We start from the raw sequence: 20047 nt of genomic DNA on the forward strand, positions 1-20047 counted from the left end.
TGTTACTATCCTCTTTTAAAAGAAAAGAGAAAAAACATTCCTGATGTTTGCTGAGAAATGACGGATTTTTTTTTTTTTACACCACGTGGGCCATTTGTAAGGCCCAATAGACCTATCCAAGTTACTCGCTGTAGACAGCGCTGGAAATAATCAGATTAAGGCCAATTATGCGTGAGATTATAAAGGCGAGTGCTGAGCGGCGGCGCGCGCTGTAGACAGACAGCAAGACATCTGGCCACTTCCCGAGTCACTTTTTTGGTCCTGCAGGCGCCAGCCGCGCCGAGCCCCGCCCGCCTCCAGCCGAACCCAGCGTGCGGACCCGAGGCGGTCACGCTCCGGCCTCCCTCGCCCGCCGCCAGCCGAGGTACGCTCGGCTCCCGACCCGCTCACCGGGTCCCGCGAAACGGGTCTGGGGGCTCGGCTGCTTCCTGGCGGCGGCTGCTGTTCGTGCAGATGACCTAGCGCATTCGCGGGACCCGGCTGCGGTGACCTGGGTGCAGCACTTGCGCGGGGGACACCTGAGAACCCGGAACTGAGCGAGTTTGGCATTGGGGCGGGGGTAGGAGCACAGATGTCCGGGAGGTGGACCAGAACTGAAGGGCTGTCCGGTGGATACCCGGCTTGAGACGGCCCTGCCACCTCCCCTCCGGTCCCCACAGTGGGCGAAGGGCGTTGGGAGGGGATTTTCCTGGAGGGGAGCAGCCGGTGCGCTGCAGGTCGGGCTAGAGCGCAGACAGAGGGGGACTTAAGACAATCGCTTTTTGCTTTGCAGCCAGGCGGGAGCTACGCACGCCTGTTGGTTCTGCGGTCACCCTCCCGAGTACGAGCCGTCCAGAAGATCAGGCCGTCGGCAATGTTTTATTTCCACTGTCCACCACAACTGGAGGGTGAGTAATCGCCGCACCCCCGCCACTTCAAAAGGCCTGCGCGGGCCAGAAAGGGCCCAAGCGACAGTGTGCTGGTGGGTGGTTGGATCCCCGCTCCTCCAGGGTTGCAGCTGCCCGGAAGGTGGGTAGAGGCGCCCCTGGCCCCCTCCCTGTATCCCGCTCCTGCCTCCCGCCCCATTGCCACCTGCCTCCCACCTCCCTCTCCGCCTGAGCTGGGCGGCCCCGGGCTATGCGAGCCTAGGGGACCAGCCGGGTCCTCCCAGCACAGATGCTGGTGTCACGCCTCTAATCGGGGCTCCCCCGCCCAGGGGGCCGCATCAATCTTTCACAGTGTTTTGCAAACATCCTGAAAAGCCAAGGTGGACTAGGGAGTTGGCCTGCATTGTCCTGGGCCCGACCATGAGTCAGAAAGACCCCCTGCCGGCTGCCCTCACCCTGGCACAAGGCAGTACTGCTCGGGGCCTCCAAGTCTGTTTCAGGCCGCCTTGGCCTCCTGGAGCCAGGTGGTCCTGCCCACCTCCTCCTCTGTGACACACTGGGTTTTTCACATCAAATGCCAACCACTTCCCACTCTCAGGGGCAGCCCCATGGCCAGAGTTTGGATCTTTGAGGGTCTCCAGGCCTTAGAAGAAATTCTGGCTCAGGATCCCTGGTGTGATCTCTGCACTGGATTGTTGGTGGGGACAGCTTGGATCCCTGGTGCCCCCAGGGTGGGGAGGGGAGTAGAAATTCCCAGGAGGGGGCCCCTTGCACAAGGGGAGATTAGTATGCATCAGGCAAAGCCAAGCTGAACCCCTGGCCCTTTAACAGAGTCTTCCTCAGAGCAGTAGTCTCAGCTATGGGACATTAGGACTTTTATAACCCTGGGAGCAATACCAGTACTTGGCTTTGGCAATCTACTCCTTTGATTTATTTGTGGGTGGAAGAATTTTGGAGGCCAAGAAACCCAGGAAGGCATGGGGCCAGGGCTAACGTGGTGAGATACTGAGAGGCCTAAGGTATCAGAGGATGCTTGTTGGCCCTGCTCTGGGTTACCCTGAGCAGTGGCTGAACCTCAGCTGCCCAATAACATAAGGGTTTTAGAAGTGTGTTTTTGTTTTTCTCATGGAAGCTTTTAAGAGTTCAGTAGGATTTTTCTAAAGAGGGTTAATGAGGACCAGTGTTTAAACCCTACCACCTCGGTCAGCATTCCTAAGACGGAAAGGCCGGCCACTTGCCTGCCTTTTACCTGCTTTTACCTCCAAGGACCCATGCAGATGGGCTTTATGAAAAGGTCGGAACCATGCATCCCCTGACATTGTACCCCAGATCTGCAGGGAGACCCTCCGAATGCGCAGTAGACACATCTTCTCTGCACTTCTGAACCTTGGGTTTGGACTACTGACACCCAGTGGCCCACCTTTCTGGTCAAAGTGGGGAAAGCTGAAGTTCTGGGCATTTAGCAGGTGGTGGGCTAAATGACTTAAGGGGAAAGCCCTGTCTGCAGGGCGTCTTGCAAAAGCCACTTAGGGAGAGTCCTAGCCTGTCATGACCCCAACACCGAGCAGCTGGCTGCTGTCAGTCCAGCTCAGTTGGCTCACCTTTCATCCCACACCCCCGACATCACAACTCAAAGGTGATTCCGATTGATATGATCAGAAGAAAAGGAGATGGGTCTTTAAGATCCTTTTTATCTCTTTGCAGACGTGTTTCTAAGCCAGTTTTGCAGAAAGAGGTGTTTATTTTAGTTTAGTGTTTCTGGAGAGGAGGTGATCTGCTGCAGATAGAAAGGCTGAGAACAGACCTTTGGCATATGGTATCTCATTATAGCCTTTCAGCTTTTTAATTTTAATTTTTTATTAATCTAGAGAGGCATAAAGGAGAAAGAACAGCATGGCTTATACTCTTACTTTTCAGATATTTTTGCTGATAATAAATTTAAAAATACAACATATACCTGCTTAGGAAATTAGACCAGAAAACAATAGGTTGAAAAGTTAAACCTTCCTTCTTCACCTCTTTTTCTAAAGGTACTTCTGGTGGTTGGTTTCTTGTGATTCCTTCAAGAAAAATACATTTTTAAACTCTCATTTGTATATTTTTCTCTGTATGTGTCATCCCTAATTTATGCTGAGATCATACTGCCACATCTTTCTGAACTTTATTTTTTCACTTCATAATATATACTTTGGGGATTTTTCCATGTGGATGTATACAGATCTACTGATTCCTTTTAAACAACTGTGTAGTATTCCGTCAGATATGCACTAAGTGTCTTCTGATGGGGACTTTGGCTGTTTCCAGTTTTTTTCCTTAAATTACTATGTTGCCAGGAACATTCTTCTCTGTTTTGTCACATTTTATAAGTATATTCAGAGATTAAATGCCTGTATGTGCACTTAAATTTCTTATGGAAATGGTCAAATTACCCTCTAATCAGGCTGCTGCTACAAGTGGTGAGTGGCGGGCACATTTGATTACACTCATTTTTGTACTGGGTATCATGATGCCCCTTCATTTTTGTTTCTTTTTTTTTTTTTGCCAAAATGGTGGAAATTCTAGTTCATTGTTCTGTTTTGTTTAATTATTAACACGTTTTAACAGTTTCATATCATTATTGACCATTCTACTTATTTTAAAGTAAAAAGCCTCTTCTCATATTTTCCTCTTTTCTTTAGGTTGTCACTCTGTGTTCTTATTAATTTGATGAAGCATCAGCCCTTTTTTTTAGGATTCAATTTGACATGCAGTGTTTCACTTAAAGCTATTATGTGTGCACGTGGTGAACAATCTGGAACCAGCAGGTGTAAGTTAGACACTGAGGCCGGTTGTGATTGGAGAGCCTCAGAGGTGGTGTTCTGTCCTCACCAGTCAAGTTCTTTGTTTCAAAAGGAAACAGTTTGGTTTCCCGCAAAAATAATGGAAATAAGACTGCTCTGAGGCTGCCCTTTTAAGTTTCCAGTGAGTTGGAGAGAAATGTTTGTAACTAGGGTTTTGAAGAAGAATGGGACTTGGACAGGAAGACAGAGGGAGACACTTCAGTGCAGAGTGGGGGTGTTCTGGCACTGGAGTGGAGTACTAAGTGGGAAGGACTCCCTTCAGTAGATAGAATTTTTAAAAGCCTAAAGGATCTTGCTTCTTTGGGACTGAAGTCCTTCTGAGGGACATTGTTGGGACAGTGTGGCTTGCCAGCTCCTAATGCCGAACGTGCAGAGATTCTGACGCCAGAGCCCATGGCAGGTATGGGATTCACTAGCTAATGGGAGCGTGCTCATTTGTTTTCCTAAGAAGCCATTGTGGACTGTCAAGTAAATGGTGCACATTTGGAAAATGATCTGAATGCACATTTGGGGCCAAACTCTGTTCTGGCTTGATGGGAGCTTTGGAGGTTGCTGGAGGACAGTGGAAAGGACGCCTTTCTTTTCAGGGAAGCAGGATCAGTGGGTCCTTTATAAGCCTGGCCAGCGGGTGCGGTGCCCTTTGAGAGTGGCCTTATGTAAGTCTGCTAGGAATTCAGGACGGCAGCTATTGGTGCAGATCTCTTGTTAATTGACATCTATATAACAGATCCACTATGGTGCTGATGAGCTGTGACCAACGGTAATTAATATTCATTTATAAACTTTTTAACTCCTCTTGTCTAGAAGTTCTAGGAGAAAAGTGCTGTGAAAGCTCTTGGTGTTTTCTTTCCTCCCCCGCCCCCAGCCTTTCACTCTTGTTGTTTGTAGAAACACAGGTGAGCAAAAGGAAGACATGGCGGCTTCTATTAAAGGGTCTGAGGTAGGGGATGAGGTAAAGGCTCATTGGATAAAGGTGCAGCTGGGAGCTGGAGGGCAGATGAGGGTGCCACCTGAAGCCAGTGACCCTTCACAAGAAGCAAACTTGGCTGTTTTGGGGAGTAAGGTTGCCACCTGCCCTATGAAATAGGCATAGTGTGGCCTAAATAGGTTACTGGGAGAGAGAGGAGCATGAGAGAGCAGAAAAGAGGGAGTTTAATAGGAGGAGCAGAGAAAGATGCTTTGGGACAGACAGAGCTCTGTCTGGAGGAGACAAATTGGTGCCTCTGAATTAGGGAATAAGCATGCATGGCCTAGGATGCTGTAAGTATGGGGGCCCTCTGCTTAGGCTGGTCCTCTTTGCTCCCAGCAGGCACTGCGCCCTTTGGCAACCACTCTACAGGAGATTTTGACGATGGGTTTCTGCGCAGAAAACAGCGCCGGAACCGGACAACATTCACCCTTCAGCAGGTAATGAGGATGTTCCCCTTCTGAGAGTTAGCTGCTTCCTGCTTTCAAAACAAAAACAAAAACAAAATCCATCAAAGTTTGAGCTGCTGTTCTTTGTCTTTTAAAATAAGTCCAAGTGATTATGTTAACTGGATCTTTCTGTTTTCTTGAACAACTTATGTGTCAAGGAATCTGTCTGGGGAGAGGGCAGGAGACTTTGATCTTATGATCCCAGAGAGTAAGTGAAGAGGCAGTAATGACTGCTCTCATTTTGCCTAAGGCTGATGGTCTGGGGAACATTTCCACATGAGCAATGCCATTTGAACCTCCAAAATAACCCTCTGAGGGACGCAGGTAGGATGTTCTCATCCCCAGTAGGCAGATGAAAAGATGGGCCTAAGAAGCTGAGGGATTCGTAGAAGGTGTTTTGTTGCCCATAAATGGAAGGGCTACAATTGGAACCCTGATCCTGTGCTCCCTGGACCTGGGCCCCTTCCCTTAGATCCGTTCAACTTCCGGAGCAAACCGGACAGTCAGGAAGGGGACCCAAATACCCCAGGCAGCTTCTGTGGGACGACACAGTGAGGGCCTCTGCAGGTTGTTTCTTTCCTCCTCCACCATATGGTGAATGCTGTGTGGATTGCTCTAATGCATAAGGCTACCTTAGATTTTGATTTCTATGCATATATTTATAGGTAAATACATGGAAATATTTGTACCTCTCTTCTTATTTCTACTTGGGGGAGCACTGAAGTTGTTAGCAAGTCTTAGCTCTCATGCCCTCAGCGGTTGAAATTTTGATTCTGTGGGATCTTTTCGAAGAGCTCTTTTCTCCTCTTTCTTCCCCTATTTGATCTGTGAACCGACTTCCTCACCACTTATAGCGAATCTGAAATATGCCTCTGCTTCCTCTCACCCAGCCACAACCTCTCACCAGTAAATATTTCTTCCTTTTCGCAGCTGGAAGCTCTTGAGGCAGTTTTCGCCCAAACTCACTACCCCGATGTCTTCACCCGAGAAGAGCTGGCCATGAAAATCAACCTCACGGAAGCCCGAGTGCAGGTGAGCCTTCTGTTCAATTATTTAACTCCCTAATATTAAAACTGGCAAACTTTTTTTTTTTTTGACATCATGACTGCAGAGTGCACATTTGGCCAAAGAAAGCAAATGAAGACTATCTGTCATTTTCATGATGCACTTTAATAACATCAACATAATGTGGAATATTAGATTAGGTTGATTAATCGGTCATTCATAATTAACTAGTGATAATGTTCTACACTAATTTGTCCGCGTCTCTAAGGTACTAAATTACATCAATGCATATCCATTTCCTTGCTTTGGAGAAAAAAAAAAAAGAGCTGAGATGCTATTCTCCAAGCAGCTCCGAGCACTCTGGGGTAAGGCCGGTCAATTGCAGAGAACTGTGTTTTCAGATGGGAACAGGGTAGGATCCGCTTTCCAGAAATTGCATCATGTCCAACTTTTCCCCAGCACGCGGACTCTTTTAGCGAAGTGGATCCGAAGAGCATGTGCAATTTAAAAATCTTTAAATGGCAGCAGCAAAGGGCTGCCTCGGAGACGAGCACGGCCTGCGGTGACCGTCTCTAGGCAGGATTTTCTTTTTAGAAGCTACACAGTGGTTATGTTTAAGTGCACAAACCGGCGGAGCCCAGCAGATGTGCCCGAGCGCGGGAGCAGCAGATTCCCAGCACCCCGCTCCCTCTCCGGGAGAGGTATTTTCTGAGCAGAATTATATATTCATTTTATTTATGGGGTTTCCTCCATGCTGTTTCTGGTCTTTTTTATGTAGGGGCTTGGGGTTAAGACTATACAAAGATCTAATTGTAGGAAATATAATAGTTTGCTTTCTGTTCCCCTGGGTCATGTTAGTATCTCTTAAAAACCAATGGCTGAAGAGAGATAATGGAATTCTGAGCAGTAAATTGGGGGTTGTAAACAAATTATTTCCCCTATAATCAGATTATGTGATCCTGATTATTAAATCTGAACATGAATCATTGGTCATATGTGGGCAAATTAAACTGATTATTATTTGGAAATGAAAATCTCCTTTGGCCAGGATGCCGTCTCTCCTTTCTTTTTTTAATGCCAGCTTGCCAATAGCTGCCTAAAGACTGAATTGCAAATTGAGATAAATGACACAATTATTGAGCATTCAGAAGTGGAAGATCATAACTTCTCCCTGAAAGGTGCAAGGGTGAGATAGGGGTGGTGACAATTAAAGCTGGGAATTGTTGTTGTGGCTGTTGTTGGGTATTATGCAAACAGACAATGGCTGTGAAGCGTTTGTTTAGTGAGCCTCCGTGTGGGGACATGGGCTTTGGTGGCGGGAAGGGAGCTGTGTTTACATTTACACTGCTTGCTCATTCAAATATGATTAATGTTCTATAAAGCAGGGTCTTAATCGAAGCTGATGTTGTCAAACAATAACTAAATAGGGAAATAAACGACTCCATCATGCTCTTTCCTCAGAAGCAGGCGAACTGTCAGTGCAAAGTCATTAAAATATGATAATGAAAAATAGCTCAATTAAATGTTGTTATAGCTGTGACCTTCATTCAATTAAGACGCAAGAAAGTGTCTGCATTTTGCTTTGCATTTAACTGCCCTAAATTTAGAATAGAGATAAAATCATTATTCAATGGTTGCTGATATGTGCAATTAAAAGCCAACTAGATTAAAAAAGAGAGAAAGAAACCCAGATACAGGAGAATGAAAATTCTGAAGAGGTGGGGTGGGCTGGCAGCACGCTCAGCCCCCGGACTCAGGCGCTCTCCTGGGCCAGTCTGCTGGCAGGAGGAGGAGAGGATGCCCTGGGAATAGGAGGGAGGTCTAGCCAAGCATTGCTTTTTGAGCCAGAAATTATCTCCTTGGATGGGGGCAGGGGGAGAGGTTTTGCTGGATGGAGTAAAGAGCAGCAGGATTTCACTGACCTCTGGGAACACCTTGGGCCTGGCTGGGCTGCCTGGCTGCTCTGAGGCTGTCTTTCTGCAAATGCAGTCTTGGTTTCCAAGGCCTAAAGACTTTTCCATCAGCTTCTACGAAGGCTCTCAGTGCAGGTGAATCGTAAGTGGCCTCCTAACCTGAGGATGGCAGAGATGATAACACTAGCTAATGTTTACCAAGTGATGGATTGCTGTTTGCCGGGCCCCATGCTCAGTGTTTTTCATGCATCTCTGTGTTAGCCTCCCTAACAATGCTGGGGTGGCCATTATTATTACCCTCAAACAGTTTGGATCATGGCCCCAGCCAAGTCACTGGGTTTTAAATTGTGGATCTGCCACTTACCACCCAAATGACCTTGGGCACGTTCATTAACCTCTCTGTGCTTAGTTTTCTCATCTGTAAAGTGGAGATAGTGGGACTGCCTACCTTTTAGGGTTGCAGTGGGCTCTAAACCAGGTCCACCATGGTTCAGATTTCTAAACCAGGACTGAGTCCAGAGTCAGTGTTTCTAGTGGGTATACTGGGCTCTTGGTCATGAACTTGTCATGATGTGTAAGAGATGATTTCAAGGTTAAATCACAGGTTTGAGGCCAGACACACTCAGGTACTCAGGCCAAGCCTGCTGGAAGAGTGAATGAGTATTTTTGATGAGGAAACCCCAGGCAGTGTTTTATAAATTGCTTGATGATAAAATCTCACCCCCCCCACCCTTAGGAAATACATTTCACATGAAATAAATGTACTCGCATACACAGAATTTCCACAAAACACTTTTACCTTTACTATGCATTTGGATACTTTCTATGATTTAACATTCATTAAAAAAAATGCCTGTCATGCACTGTGCATGGATCTTCTGACCTGTCTGAGGGTCTGCAGGTATAGGTGAGAGAGCATTGCTTTGTCTGAACTTTTGGCGAGGTCGGGCTGTGCCTCTGCAGCCTGCTGAAAGCGAGGCGAGCCGTGAGTGCTGGGCGCGGGGTCCAGGAATTTGGGCTTGGGTTCTGGTTCCCTCCTTGTGTCTGATTTTCTGCCTCCATTGAGTGTGTTTTTCCATCGGGGATCCAGGTTTGGTTCCAGAACCGAAGGGCCAAATGGAGGAAAACAGAGAGAGGGGCCTCTGACCAGGAGCCAGGAGCCAAGGAGCCCATGGCAGAGGTGACGCCACCACCTGTGAGGAACGTCAATTCCCCATCCCCTGGAGACCAGGCCCGGAGCAAGAAGGAGACCCTGGAGGCCCAGCAGAGGTGAGGCTGGCTGGACCCCTGGGCCTGAAGGGCTGGTGGGCCACAGCGTTGGGAACTCATGTGATTTTCTTTCTCTGCCAGCCTGGGGCGCACTGTGGCTCCCACAGGACCTTTCTTTCCCTCCTGCTTGCCGGGGACCCTTCTGAATACGGCCACATACGCCCAGGCCCTGTCACATGTTGCTTCCCTGAAAGGTGAGTTGGGCTCTACTGGCTGGGGCGTTGCTGGCTGAGCACTGTCTCCAAGGGGATCCTGGAGATTGACTGTCCTGCTTTCTCAGTTGGGCCCATCCTTGCACCTTGGGCTGGGGTCACTCCTTTTTGCCTTCTGTCAGTGACAGCCAGGATCATGAACAGCATCTGTTTCTGCACATGTCATCTTTGATTTCTACATGTCCTGAGAACTTAGGTGAATGTCATAAGCATCACTGCACCTGACAGGGGCTTGTTGTAGAGGTGATTGTTTCGAAAGTGACTACCCTGTATTCATACAATAGATTGCTCCCTGCCATAGGTAACAGTTTTAGGAGCTAATGTGCAACTCATGGGTGAGGCCCTGTGAGGGGCAGTAGTCCCTCCTTATGAGGCTTATGAGGCCCCTCTCCATATGTGCTGCTTGCCCACCTGCCTACCCCAGCAGATCCTGATGTAAGAGGTCGGAACTGTTAGGATTTGTGGTTTTCCAATATTTGCTCTCTTCTCAGTGGCTGTTGTTGTTTGAAGGATAGAACCTAGTAGGGACGTTTTGTCAGGCTCAGAGGGAGGAACTCTTGTGGGCTGTCCATTGGGCATTTCTGGGCCCATCCAGTGTCCCTCAATTTGTGGCCCCAAACCTACTCCTCCTGTGATGGGTCAGGCCGTTGTGCTCCTCAGGAGCAGGGCTGGGCCTCAGAGAGGGCCTGGGGGAGCCAGTGCGAGTATTCCCCTGGGGCCTCACCTGTCACAGGTGGGGTTGCAGGTGCAGCTGTAGGCTTTTTCCTGATAATAAATTGTGGGAAAGCCCCCCCCCCCAGGTGTTTCCTACTTGTTCTGTGTTAGTCTGCGGGGGATGAAGGAGGGCATGATAAGGCCTCTCTGGTGAGTCTCCTGAAGGGAGAGAAAGACATTCCAGGCATAAGGAATAGCACATGCAAAGAGTGCTGGGAGCGGGGAGTAGAACCAGGCTTGTCTGGAGAATGTCTGGGGTGTTGGGTGCTCATGGTGGAATGTCCAGAGATAGATGGAGGTGCCTGGCAGGAGCCAGAGTTTGAAGGCCCCCCGGTGATGTGCTCCTGGATTTGGACTTTCCACTCTAGGAGGTGGCTCCCCAAAGCCCAGAGCCACTTCTGGGTGGTCCAGCTAGCTGGGTACATCCCTGTGCTTAGATGACTGGCACAGGTGGATGAGGCTTAGTGCTCTCCACACCCTCCTAGTGCGTTCTCCAGCTGCAGGGCCCGGGTGCTCAGGCGGCCACATAGAACCCTCCACAGAGCAGTCTTGGACCATATTCACAAGACACAATAGGCTGATAGTGCTACAGAGGTGAGGTCAGCCAACTGGAAGGGGCTTCTGGAAGACTACCAGTGGGACTCGGTTATCAGCCAAGGAGCTGGTCTGGACGGAGGAGCAGTCCTGTGCCCGTCTGCCGAATCCGCTCTGCTTTGGTGGGGACCAGCTCAGAGCCTGAGAGGAGCCATAACTTCTATCAGGGTCCTTTGTTTGCCACACTGCAGCCTTATGAATTAGAGGCGACTCCTACGTCTCTTTGCTATGGTGGCCTGTGTGTGTGGGTATCTGGCTAGCTAAGCCAGATGAGCTCTTACATTTCCTGAAACATGCGGCCCTCTTGGTCTGTATGAAGCCCTCTTGGTCTATTTGTCATTTTCCCACTTTCGAGGGAGGCACAGGGGAAAGGCACACTGCTGTGCTGTCAGGAACAGTTGTGTGAGGACATGCTAAAGGGTACCTTCAGATCCTGGTTGGGCAGAGGTGGGATGGGTTGCACTGGGACAGGGCGTTTACCACTCAAGGGTCAACTGTTGCTCAAGCCAGCTGACTGTGGCCAAGTGGGAATGTGTACACACCGCTGCCAGAACTATTGAATTTTCATGAAGCACTGGAAATCTGGCCTTTTATTAGAAATAGTCCCATCTTTTAAATGTTGCCTCCAAGTCTTTGGGGCCAAGCTGGCACATCCTTGGTCAGACCAGCCCGCCATTTTATGGGGGGACTTTCCTTCTGCCCACTCCCATGTCTGCCTTTTGTGTTCTCCCTTCATTCTCCTCCTCGGGCCTTTGCCCCAGCCCTCCTGTCATCATCCTGACCCCTTAGCACCATGGCCCATTCCCGGTGGCCCCTCTGAGCAGATGGCTTTTTAGTCTCTGGTAAGGTAAGTCACGTTGGAAAAGGAGAGGAAATGAGGAATTGTTGACAACTTCTTCCGTTCTCTGCCCGTTGGCCTATTTTCTTCTGTTGGAGTCCCATTTTCTTCTCACAGCACTGGAAGGATTATGCAGGAAGGGCTCCATAGTGCCACAGACAGGAAGTGGAGCTGGGTTCGCTCTGAGATAATGGCTGGCATTGGTTGGGGTATCTGTGCATTCTAAAAGCTCCTGAGCCCTGTGGTGGCACTTCTGGAAGGGAGGTACTCTGAGCTGGAAGTCTCTGGGGCTGCCCCTGAGCTCACTGGTCAGCAGGGTCCTGCTTCAGTTCAGGTGAGCCTGGCAGTCCCTGGAGATGTGCTTGGGAACCTGGCCTCTGCCTCGGACCTGGAGTGAGAAGCGTGTACCTGCAAGTCAGGTTCTGAACACCCCTGGGTCTGATGCTTGGTGGTTTTGTGGAACATTGTTAGGTGGTTTGGGGCCAGGATGGCTTTCTGACTTTTGCAGCCCACATCTTCTTACTCTCCCAGGCCTCTCCAAGCTACAGAAATCAAGTACATAGCTCAATTTGGGCCCAAGAGAGAAACAACCCCAATTTTCCAGGATCTGTCTCGGTGCCAAGGACCTCTGGGCTGTAACCAGCCTCCCTCACATTAACTGCACCTTCGGAGGTGGCTGGGCAGCCAGATGCTGGCAGAGCTGGTGATGGAACCAAGCTTTCCCTCTCTCGGGTCTCAGATCTGCTTCCCAGGGTCCGCTGGCCACCTAGTGGACTGCCTCAGCTAGCTGGGAGCGGCTCATTCCGATGGTGATAGCAGGCACCCTTCTGGTCTTCTAAGCCCATCCTTCATTTTAAAAATGAGAAGCTGAAGCTCAGAGAGGGGAAGTCACTTGCTCACACATCGCTTATTCAGCTAGGTCTCCCTTTTGTGGTCTAGCCTGCTCTCCACAGGATCCTAATGTGCGCTTTCCTCTCAACATCATTTATTCATTCATTCCTCTGGATGAGCACTGCTGGTAGGGGTGGGGGTTCCCTGCTTCTCCCCAGCAAGCGAGGATAGCTGTGAGTCCACAGCTATGAGGCTCACCCAGGACTACAGGAGACCAAGACCAGTGTGAGCTGAATGCTATAGCCCCTTCCAGGTCGGAGATCCCAATTCACTCCTCCAGGCCTGCAGCAACTTGCAGGTGACCCCGAAGAAATAAATCAAAGTGATTTTCAGCTCCCAGAACCAAACCAGTGCTTGTGTCGCCTTGCTTAGGCTTTGTGGTCCTAGCAGGACCACATGGCCCTGGACGGAAGACAGCAAGTGTCCTGGGTAGGCTACCAAGGTTCTGGCCTCGCCTTAGACCTCATTCCAGGTGTTGCTTCCCCGAGGCTGCAAACCTGAACCTGCAGCCCAGGGCCTGAGGGCCCACGCCAGGGCTGCTGTGCTGCCCAGCACCTGGAGAGTATGAGGACAATGCAGGGTTCCCAATCCCAGGGCAGGATCAATTTTCCCAGGGTGTATATGGGGCACCCCAACTAATGGTCCCAGAACTCAATGCCTGGGGAACATTATGTATAGTTACAAATCGAAAGACTCCAAGTTGGGGTTCTGGTTTTTTGTTTCTAGGTATTGTTATGACAGATGTGGAGCCTTTGCCTGGGAAATACTGAGAGAGCCTCTAGGAGTGTTTGTGGGTAGCTTGGGGGTCCTGAGGTCCAGTTTGCTGAGTAAATTCCTTTAAGTAGTGACCCTTGAAGGCCTTAGATCCTTTAACATAGTTTTATGAATATTCACTTGTTTGGAAATTCTTTGGCTTTGAATGTGCTCTGACAATAGGAGTGCTTTTATAATACTGGCTATCAGCTCCTGAGCAGGTGGCACTGGGAGCAGCAAAAGGGCAAGCAGGATGGATCATGGGCACTGATGCCAGCTCTGGGGGCCCCATACCACTGGCCTCCAGAGCACAGAGCTGCTTGCGTGGAGATGCCAAGCCCTGCCTCCCACGAGAGTGGGGTAGACAGGCTGGGCCCTGGCAGCTCCATGACTACAGCCCAGAACATGACAGTGGGTCTAGACTCTGCTTTTCAATCTTCGGATCATGGGGGCAAGTGGCCCAGACAATGTGAAGTGGGGCAGGCCGCTTTGCTGAGCTTTGGCACACAGACTGAGAAGTTAGCAGCAAGAAACTCTAGATTATGGTTTTCTTAGGAAATTAGAAAGACTAATTTTGATTTCTTGAAGATACCTATTGTGAACAGGGGATTAGGGTTTGAAAGCATTGGGGGAGCTGGAGAAACCGAAATCAGGCTGGAATACTCTGTAGTTGGACAATCTGCCCAGCTTAAAGCCGCCATAGCACATGCCACAGCTCAACTTGGCGGCTCTGCCTCAAGCTGGGGGTGGGGGCCAGGGCAAAACCTTCAGCCACAACACTGTCATCCTGTGCTGGGGGTTGTGCTCTGCTGCCAGGTCCCCCGGCTTGACCAGGAGTCTGAGATGCAGCCCGGAGGCTGCTCACTCAGCAGTCTCTGTTGGGGCATGTGGGGTGGCATGTGCCTGGAGGGAAGTGTCTAGAAAGGTCAGCAGGGCTGCTCAGGCAACAGCGCTGGGTAGGAGTTGGGGGTGAAACCCTTGATGGGCAGGAAATCATGGCCAGGGTTCCTGGTCAAGTAGAGCGTCCTCACTTGGAGGTGTGGCAGACTAAACTTCCGGGCTCTGCCGGGCAGGTCCTCAGATGGACATCAGGCTGTCCCTATCAGGAAGTGGGGCAGCTGGCTACCTCAGGCCAGGAATCTGCCCACTGGGGACAGAGCCAGGTAATTGAAAAGCAAGTACTTGTGGGTGTTTCCTCCTTTAATTATCCTTTAATTATCAAACAGCCAACTAGCACAATTCTCAAGCAAGGGCTCTGCCTGTGAATCCTCCGTCTTCGTTCTCTAGCCAGCCATGTAGGTCTTGAGTACAGTATTGAAACTCTGTCCCTTTGCTCCCTCGTCTATAAAACGGAGATCTGACCATCAAAGGACTGGATTCACAGGACTGAATGAGGAGCACATGAGTTAGATAGAGTATCTGAGACCCTTAGGACAGTGTGTGGCACATGAGAGGTAATCAGTAAACACTATCATTTATATTAACCAGCTTCCTCCATTCTCATTTCCAAGTCACTGGGTCCCACTCACCTTTAAAGGACCCAGTGAAATGTCTGCTTCTCCCATTTCTCTGAACTTTATTGCAGCTGACATTCACCTTTTCCTTATCGACCTCATTGTTCCAATTTTTGGCAGTGATGGGTTCCTTCCTCCTGGTAGGATTCCCTGGTCAGGCCCCCCTTCCTCCCCTGGGGCCTCACAGGCTCTGGGGTGGTCAGAGAGGACCCACCCTAGCAGGGCATGCAGTTAGTGTGTTTCATTATGGGGGGTGCTATGGAAACTCAAATCAAAAGGCAGCAGGACCCTACCCCATGCAGGGAGACTTTGCATAACAATATGGGTGTTCAGAGAAAAAGCCTTAGCAATACAAAGAATTTTCCTGCGCTGTCTTAATGGCCAGCCTTGTGTTCACAATTCATTAATGCAGAGAAGGTTATTAATGGCCAAGGGAGGCACTTGCGTTTGTTCAGGGGAAGTTCTGGCCACAGGATGGCCGGGTGCTGCCTTGGGGGCAGGAGGGCCATGGTGAGCGGAGGCCTGCTCGCTGGTACACTTAGCCCAGCTGCCTCTGACCTGTGATTCAGAGAGCCGGGTGTGAGGTGGATGCTGATTACAGCTGCCAGGGGAGAGCCCCCACAGCTCAGACCATGCTCACTCCCGGAGCCACAGCCCCTCTCCAGAGATGGGCGGAGGTGTCCGGGCTAACTTTCCCCAAACAAGGAGGGTGGGAAGAAGGGTGGCGCAGCCTGCTGGGCAAGGCCGGCTTGTGGGGACACTCAGTCCCTGGTGTGGCTCCCTGAATCAGACCTGAAGTGAGAGAACATCAGCAGAGCAAGGGAATAAGGCCTGAGTCCTTCTTACCCTCTGCTCTCCAGCCCCCTCCTGGGGAGGCCAGGTAGCCCCTGCTGTCCCAGGTCAGGCCCTGGCAGGAAGGACTCTGGAGGCAAACAGGCTGCACTTGGAATCCTGTCTGCACCTGCATCTCCATGGCTGAGCCTTGTTAGTCCAGGCCTTGGAGGCTATGACAACTGAGGGAGATGCTGTGTGAGGTGACTGTTGGTGCTGGCACGTAGTGGGTGTTCAATGGGTGCTAACAATCGTCAGTCTTGAGCTTGCATAGAGTGTGTGAGAACAAGGGCAGGTGAGGAGCAGGATGTCCAGTGCTAGGACAGGGTCTGGCCATGTACTTCCTGAGAGCAAGGCCCTTAGTTAGCCAAGATCATGCCTCTGTGCTTCACGTTGGCCCTTGGTCTTCCGGCCCAGGGGAAAGTGTGCAGATTCAGAGCCTGGAAGGGCTTCATTGGCCAGTGAACATTCACCACTAAGGCTAAACTCAGAGCCAGAGACAGCCTCTGCTTCTCTGAGCCCACCGAAAGCATCCTGCCCCGCATTCCTCTTTAATTATTTTTCCTTCGTGTTGTGATTTTTTAAAAAACAATTTTTAAGAACAAAAAATTTTTATTGTGAAATATAATAATCATTAGAAAAATTTCATAGAACACACCTCTAGAGGTTAAGGAATGATTTTGGGCACCTACGTGTATGTAACCACCCTCTGGGACTTTACCTATATCCCCCAAACCCCTGAGTCTCTGTGTCCCTTTCTACTTCTCCTAAATGGAGCCCTTTGCTGACCTTTATGGTAATATAACTTTGTCAGCTTCCTAAGCTGGCTTTCTGGAGCTCTATTGTTTAGTCTTAACTTTTTGAACTTTACATGTATGTATATATACATAATTGGAATCATACAGTATGTATTTTTCATGTCTCGACTCTTCAGCTTGGCATTATGTTAGCAAGATTTATATATATAATTAGGTTTAGTTGTAGGTTCTTTGTGATAGTCTACGTACGAGAGCAGATAATCTGCAAATTAAAGACAGTTTGCCTCTTGCCGTTCAGCCCTTATACTCTACATCGCTTCTTCTTGTCTGACCGCTGGCCAGAAGCTCTACACAGTACTGAATGGAAGTGGTCGTCACAGCCATCCTAGCTTTATTCTATTTTTTATAATAGCTTTATTGAGATGTAATTCACATAACATGCAATTCATCCATTAAAGTGTATGACTCAGTGATTTTAGTGTATCTAATGAGTTGTGCAATGATCATAAGATCAACTTTAGAACATTTTCATCACCTCATACCTATTAGCTCTTACTCCTCATTTCTCCTAACTCCCCTGCCCCAGGCAACCACTAATCTTTCTGTCTCTATAGGTTGTGGACACTTTGCTATTGCTGTTGTGGATATTTTATATGAATGCACTCATATAATATGTGGCCTTTGTGACCAATCCTTATTCTTGATCTCATGAGAAAACTCTCAGGGTTTCACAATCATGTTTGCTGTCTTTTTAAATGAGATATCCAGTATCAACTAAAGATATTTTCTTCTTGCCCTAGTTTTCTGAGAGCTTTATTTTAATTATTATTTTTAAAAATCATGAATATTTGTGGATGCTGAATTTCATCAAATACTCCTTTTGCTGCTGTTGAGACGATCACATGATTTTTCTTCTTAATATATTAATACAGTAAATTATATTGATTGATTTTTTAATGTTAAACCAATTGTGCATTCCTGGAATAAACCCAAATTAGATGTGACAAGTTATCTTTTTTATAGATAGCTGAATTTGGTTTGCTAATGTTTTCCTTAGGGTTTTCACATCTATGATCATGAGAAGATTGGCTTGTGACTTTCTTGAAATCTCCATCCAAGTTTCGGTATTGTTTTACTTTATCCCAAAACCTACTATAATAACAGCAGCAGCAGACCTACCTAGCTCTTTTATTATCTCTCCTGATCTGAGGACTGGCTGAGCTCAGCCAGGCAGCTCTGCCACTGCTTTGCCTGGGGTCTCATGCAGTTGCAGTCAGATGGCAGCTGGGGCTTGTACATAACATATAAGATGGAATCATTTCCATGTCTGGTGACTTGGCAGAGAAGCTGGGAGGCTGGGAGTGCATGCTCTCTCTCTCTCTCTCTCCCCATGGAAAGCCTGTGGGGACGGGTTGGATGGAGGTTGAGCCCCAGGAGTGTAAGAGGAGAAGATGCCAGGCCTTCTTAAGGCTGACACTCAGAACAGGCAGTGTTGCTTCTGCTGCATGCTGTTAGTGAAAGCTGGTCCCAGAGCCAGCCCAGACTCAAGTGGAGAAGACTGCATGTGGGTGCGAACACTGGCAGGGTGGTTCATGGAAGGCCCTCTCTGCAGACTAACTGGCACGAGTATCAAGGATACGCTGGCTTTATGACATGAATTGGGGTGCTCATGTTTGACCTACCTTACTTCCCAATCCTGACTATCAGCACTTTAAGGGCACTGGCCATATCTGACTCATCTCTAGATCCTTCCAAGTCACTCATATCTGCCCCTACACAGAGTCGGGTGCAGAGTAGAAGGTCGTGGAGTTTTGGTGAAGAAGGAAAGAAGGTCATGCTGCCCTGGGCCTGGGAGATGGGCCTCACTTACAGGACTCCATCCTATGACCCTGTCCCTTTATGATTGGCCACCTGCTGGACCCCATAAACCACTGGGTCCTCCTGTTCTTCATGTAGCACCTACTGAGAATCCCACTTTGCCAGACTGTGTATCAGGGGCTGAGCATCTGGTGATGAATTAGACACATTCCTACCCTGAGTGGCATGTAGGCTTGGGATGGACTTGGAGAGACAGATAGGTTAACAAAAAATTTGATCTCATGTGATACCGTCATCTGCTCTCAGAGGCCAACAAAGATATGCAGGCTTTGGGAGAAGCCTACAGGAGGGATGAACTCTTTCTCTGTAGGAATGAGGAAGGTTTTCCAGAGGAAATGCTGGACTTGGGCTTGAAGGAAGTGTAGGGATTGTGCAGTATGCAGGCACTCTGGGCAGAGAGAATGACGTGAGCAAAGGCTCTGAGGCTGGCAGGGCTGCTATGCTGAAGAGAGGGCAGAGCATGAGCTGGGATGGAGCCATGGTCCTGGGAGAGAAGGATGTGTGGCTTCGAGGTGAGCTCAGGCTCGGATTCAGACCAGCCACAGCCTTTAACTGCCTGCCTCTCATTATAGGGTCAACTCAGAGCAGACCCCAGCCTCCTCATCTGTGAGATGAGGACCAAGATGGCTTTCCCCAGTGGTGCCTGAGGTCGGCAGGCTGTGTGTCCATGCCTGACACATCCAAGTGCCCAGTGCTGGCAGTTGTTGGGATTATAATGATGAGGCCTAGTGGTCACTAGGGACCTGATTAGGTTTGTGTTTACAAGGAAAGTGGTTGGGTCAGCACCAGCTCCCTCTGTGCCTAGCTGATGATGTCAGGAAGGCAGGCAGAGAATGAAGAGCTGCAAGGAATCTCCTTGATGAATATGTTACCACTGCTTCTCCAGGATTCAGTGGGGGAAACTGAGGCCCAGGGAGGGGGCTAGGACTGCCCAAGGTCATATAGGACATCTGTCAGGTAGGACCAGTCAGGGACCCAGGTGTCCCACCTTCCAACCCCCATTCCCTGTATTGATTATGTTCCGTTTACAGGCACCTGCTGTCATTCTCTGGCTTTAGAAACTGAAACACTTTCCAGAAGCCATTTCCTATGGGTGCTGATGGGTTTGCCCTTCCTGCTAGTCAGTGGGGCCCTGGAGGGCAGGGAGCTGAGCAGAAGGTTTCTGGCTTGTGCCCAGAGGCAGCGGGGGAAGCAGCCAACCCATCCAGAGTTCCAGCTGCCGCTGGAAGGAGGGAGGGCAGTGCTCATTGGCCTTGGACTTGTGTCCCTGCTGTTCCTCTGGCTGGGCTAGGGTCCCTGGGTCTGGGTGCTGTCATTATTCGTTTGCCCATTCAGAGACATCCAAGCTGAAATGGGAGCCTGGTGCTGGCCCTGAGACTATCACAGCAAAAGGAATGTTTGGTGAGTCCATTCCTGTCAGGGAGTGTTTGCTGAGCGAATGAGGTGTTGGGACAATGGGTATATAGTGATAGCCGGAATGAAGGCCGGGATGGGACTTTGTGTCAATTCCACCAGAATAACCTACCAAATTAACCTGGGGATTTTGGCATTTATCAGATTGGGTAGTTTTGTCATGACCACAGTTTTCCTTTCCATGGGGTATTGAGAAAGCTTAGAACCTGGCATATGGCAACTCTGAGGAACTGAAATATGCCCATTCAGTCAGGAAAGATAGCCTCTCCCTCCCTTTCTTGCATCCCCAAATATTCAAGTGTTTACTTTGTATCAAAATGAGACAGTTTAGTTCTGTGATCA

The 20047-nt window shown here is 49.2% G+C and overlaps 1 protein-coding gene across 1 annotated transcript in view; it reads left to right on the forward strand.

Annotated features, from left to right (window-relative positions):
• Positions 1-305: 305 nt before the first annotated feature.
• Positions 306-20047, forward strand: part of DRGX (dorsal root ganglia homeobox) — a 31551-nt gene continuing 11809 nt past the window's right edge. Inside the window, exons 1-6 of the mRNA XM_019655055.1 lie at positions 306-364; positions 773-887; positions 5016-5113; positions 6053-6154; positions 9131-9309; positions 9391-9503. Of these exons, the coding sequence (XP_019510600.1) occupies positions 854-887; positions 5016-5113; positions 6053-6154; positions 9131-9309; positions 9391-9503 (526 nt within the window). The 5' untranslated portion in view covers positions 306-364; positions 773-853. The remainder of the gene's footprint in view (positions 365-772; positions 888-5015; positions 5114-6052; positions 6155-9130; positions 9310-9390; positions 9504-20047) is intronic.

This window comes from Hipposideros armiger, unplaced genomic scaffold (assembly GCF_001890085.2).
Source record: "Hipposideros armiger isolate ML-2016 unplaced genomic scaffold, ASM189008v1 scaffold_235, whole genome shotgun sequence".
In the NCBI taxonomy this organism is placed as follows: Eukaryota; Metazoa; Chordata; class Mammalia; order Chiroptera; family Hipposideridae; genus Hipposideros; species Hipposideros armiger.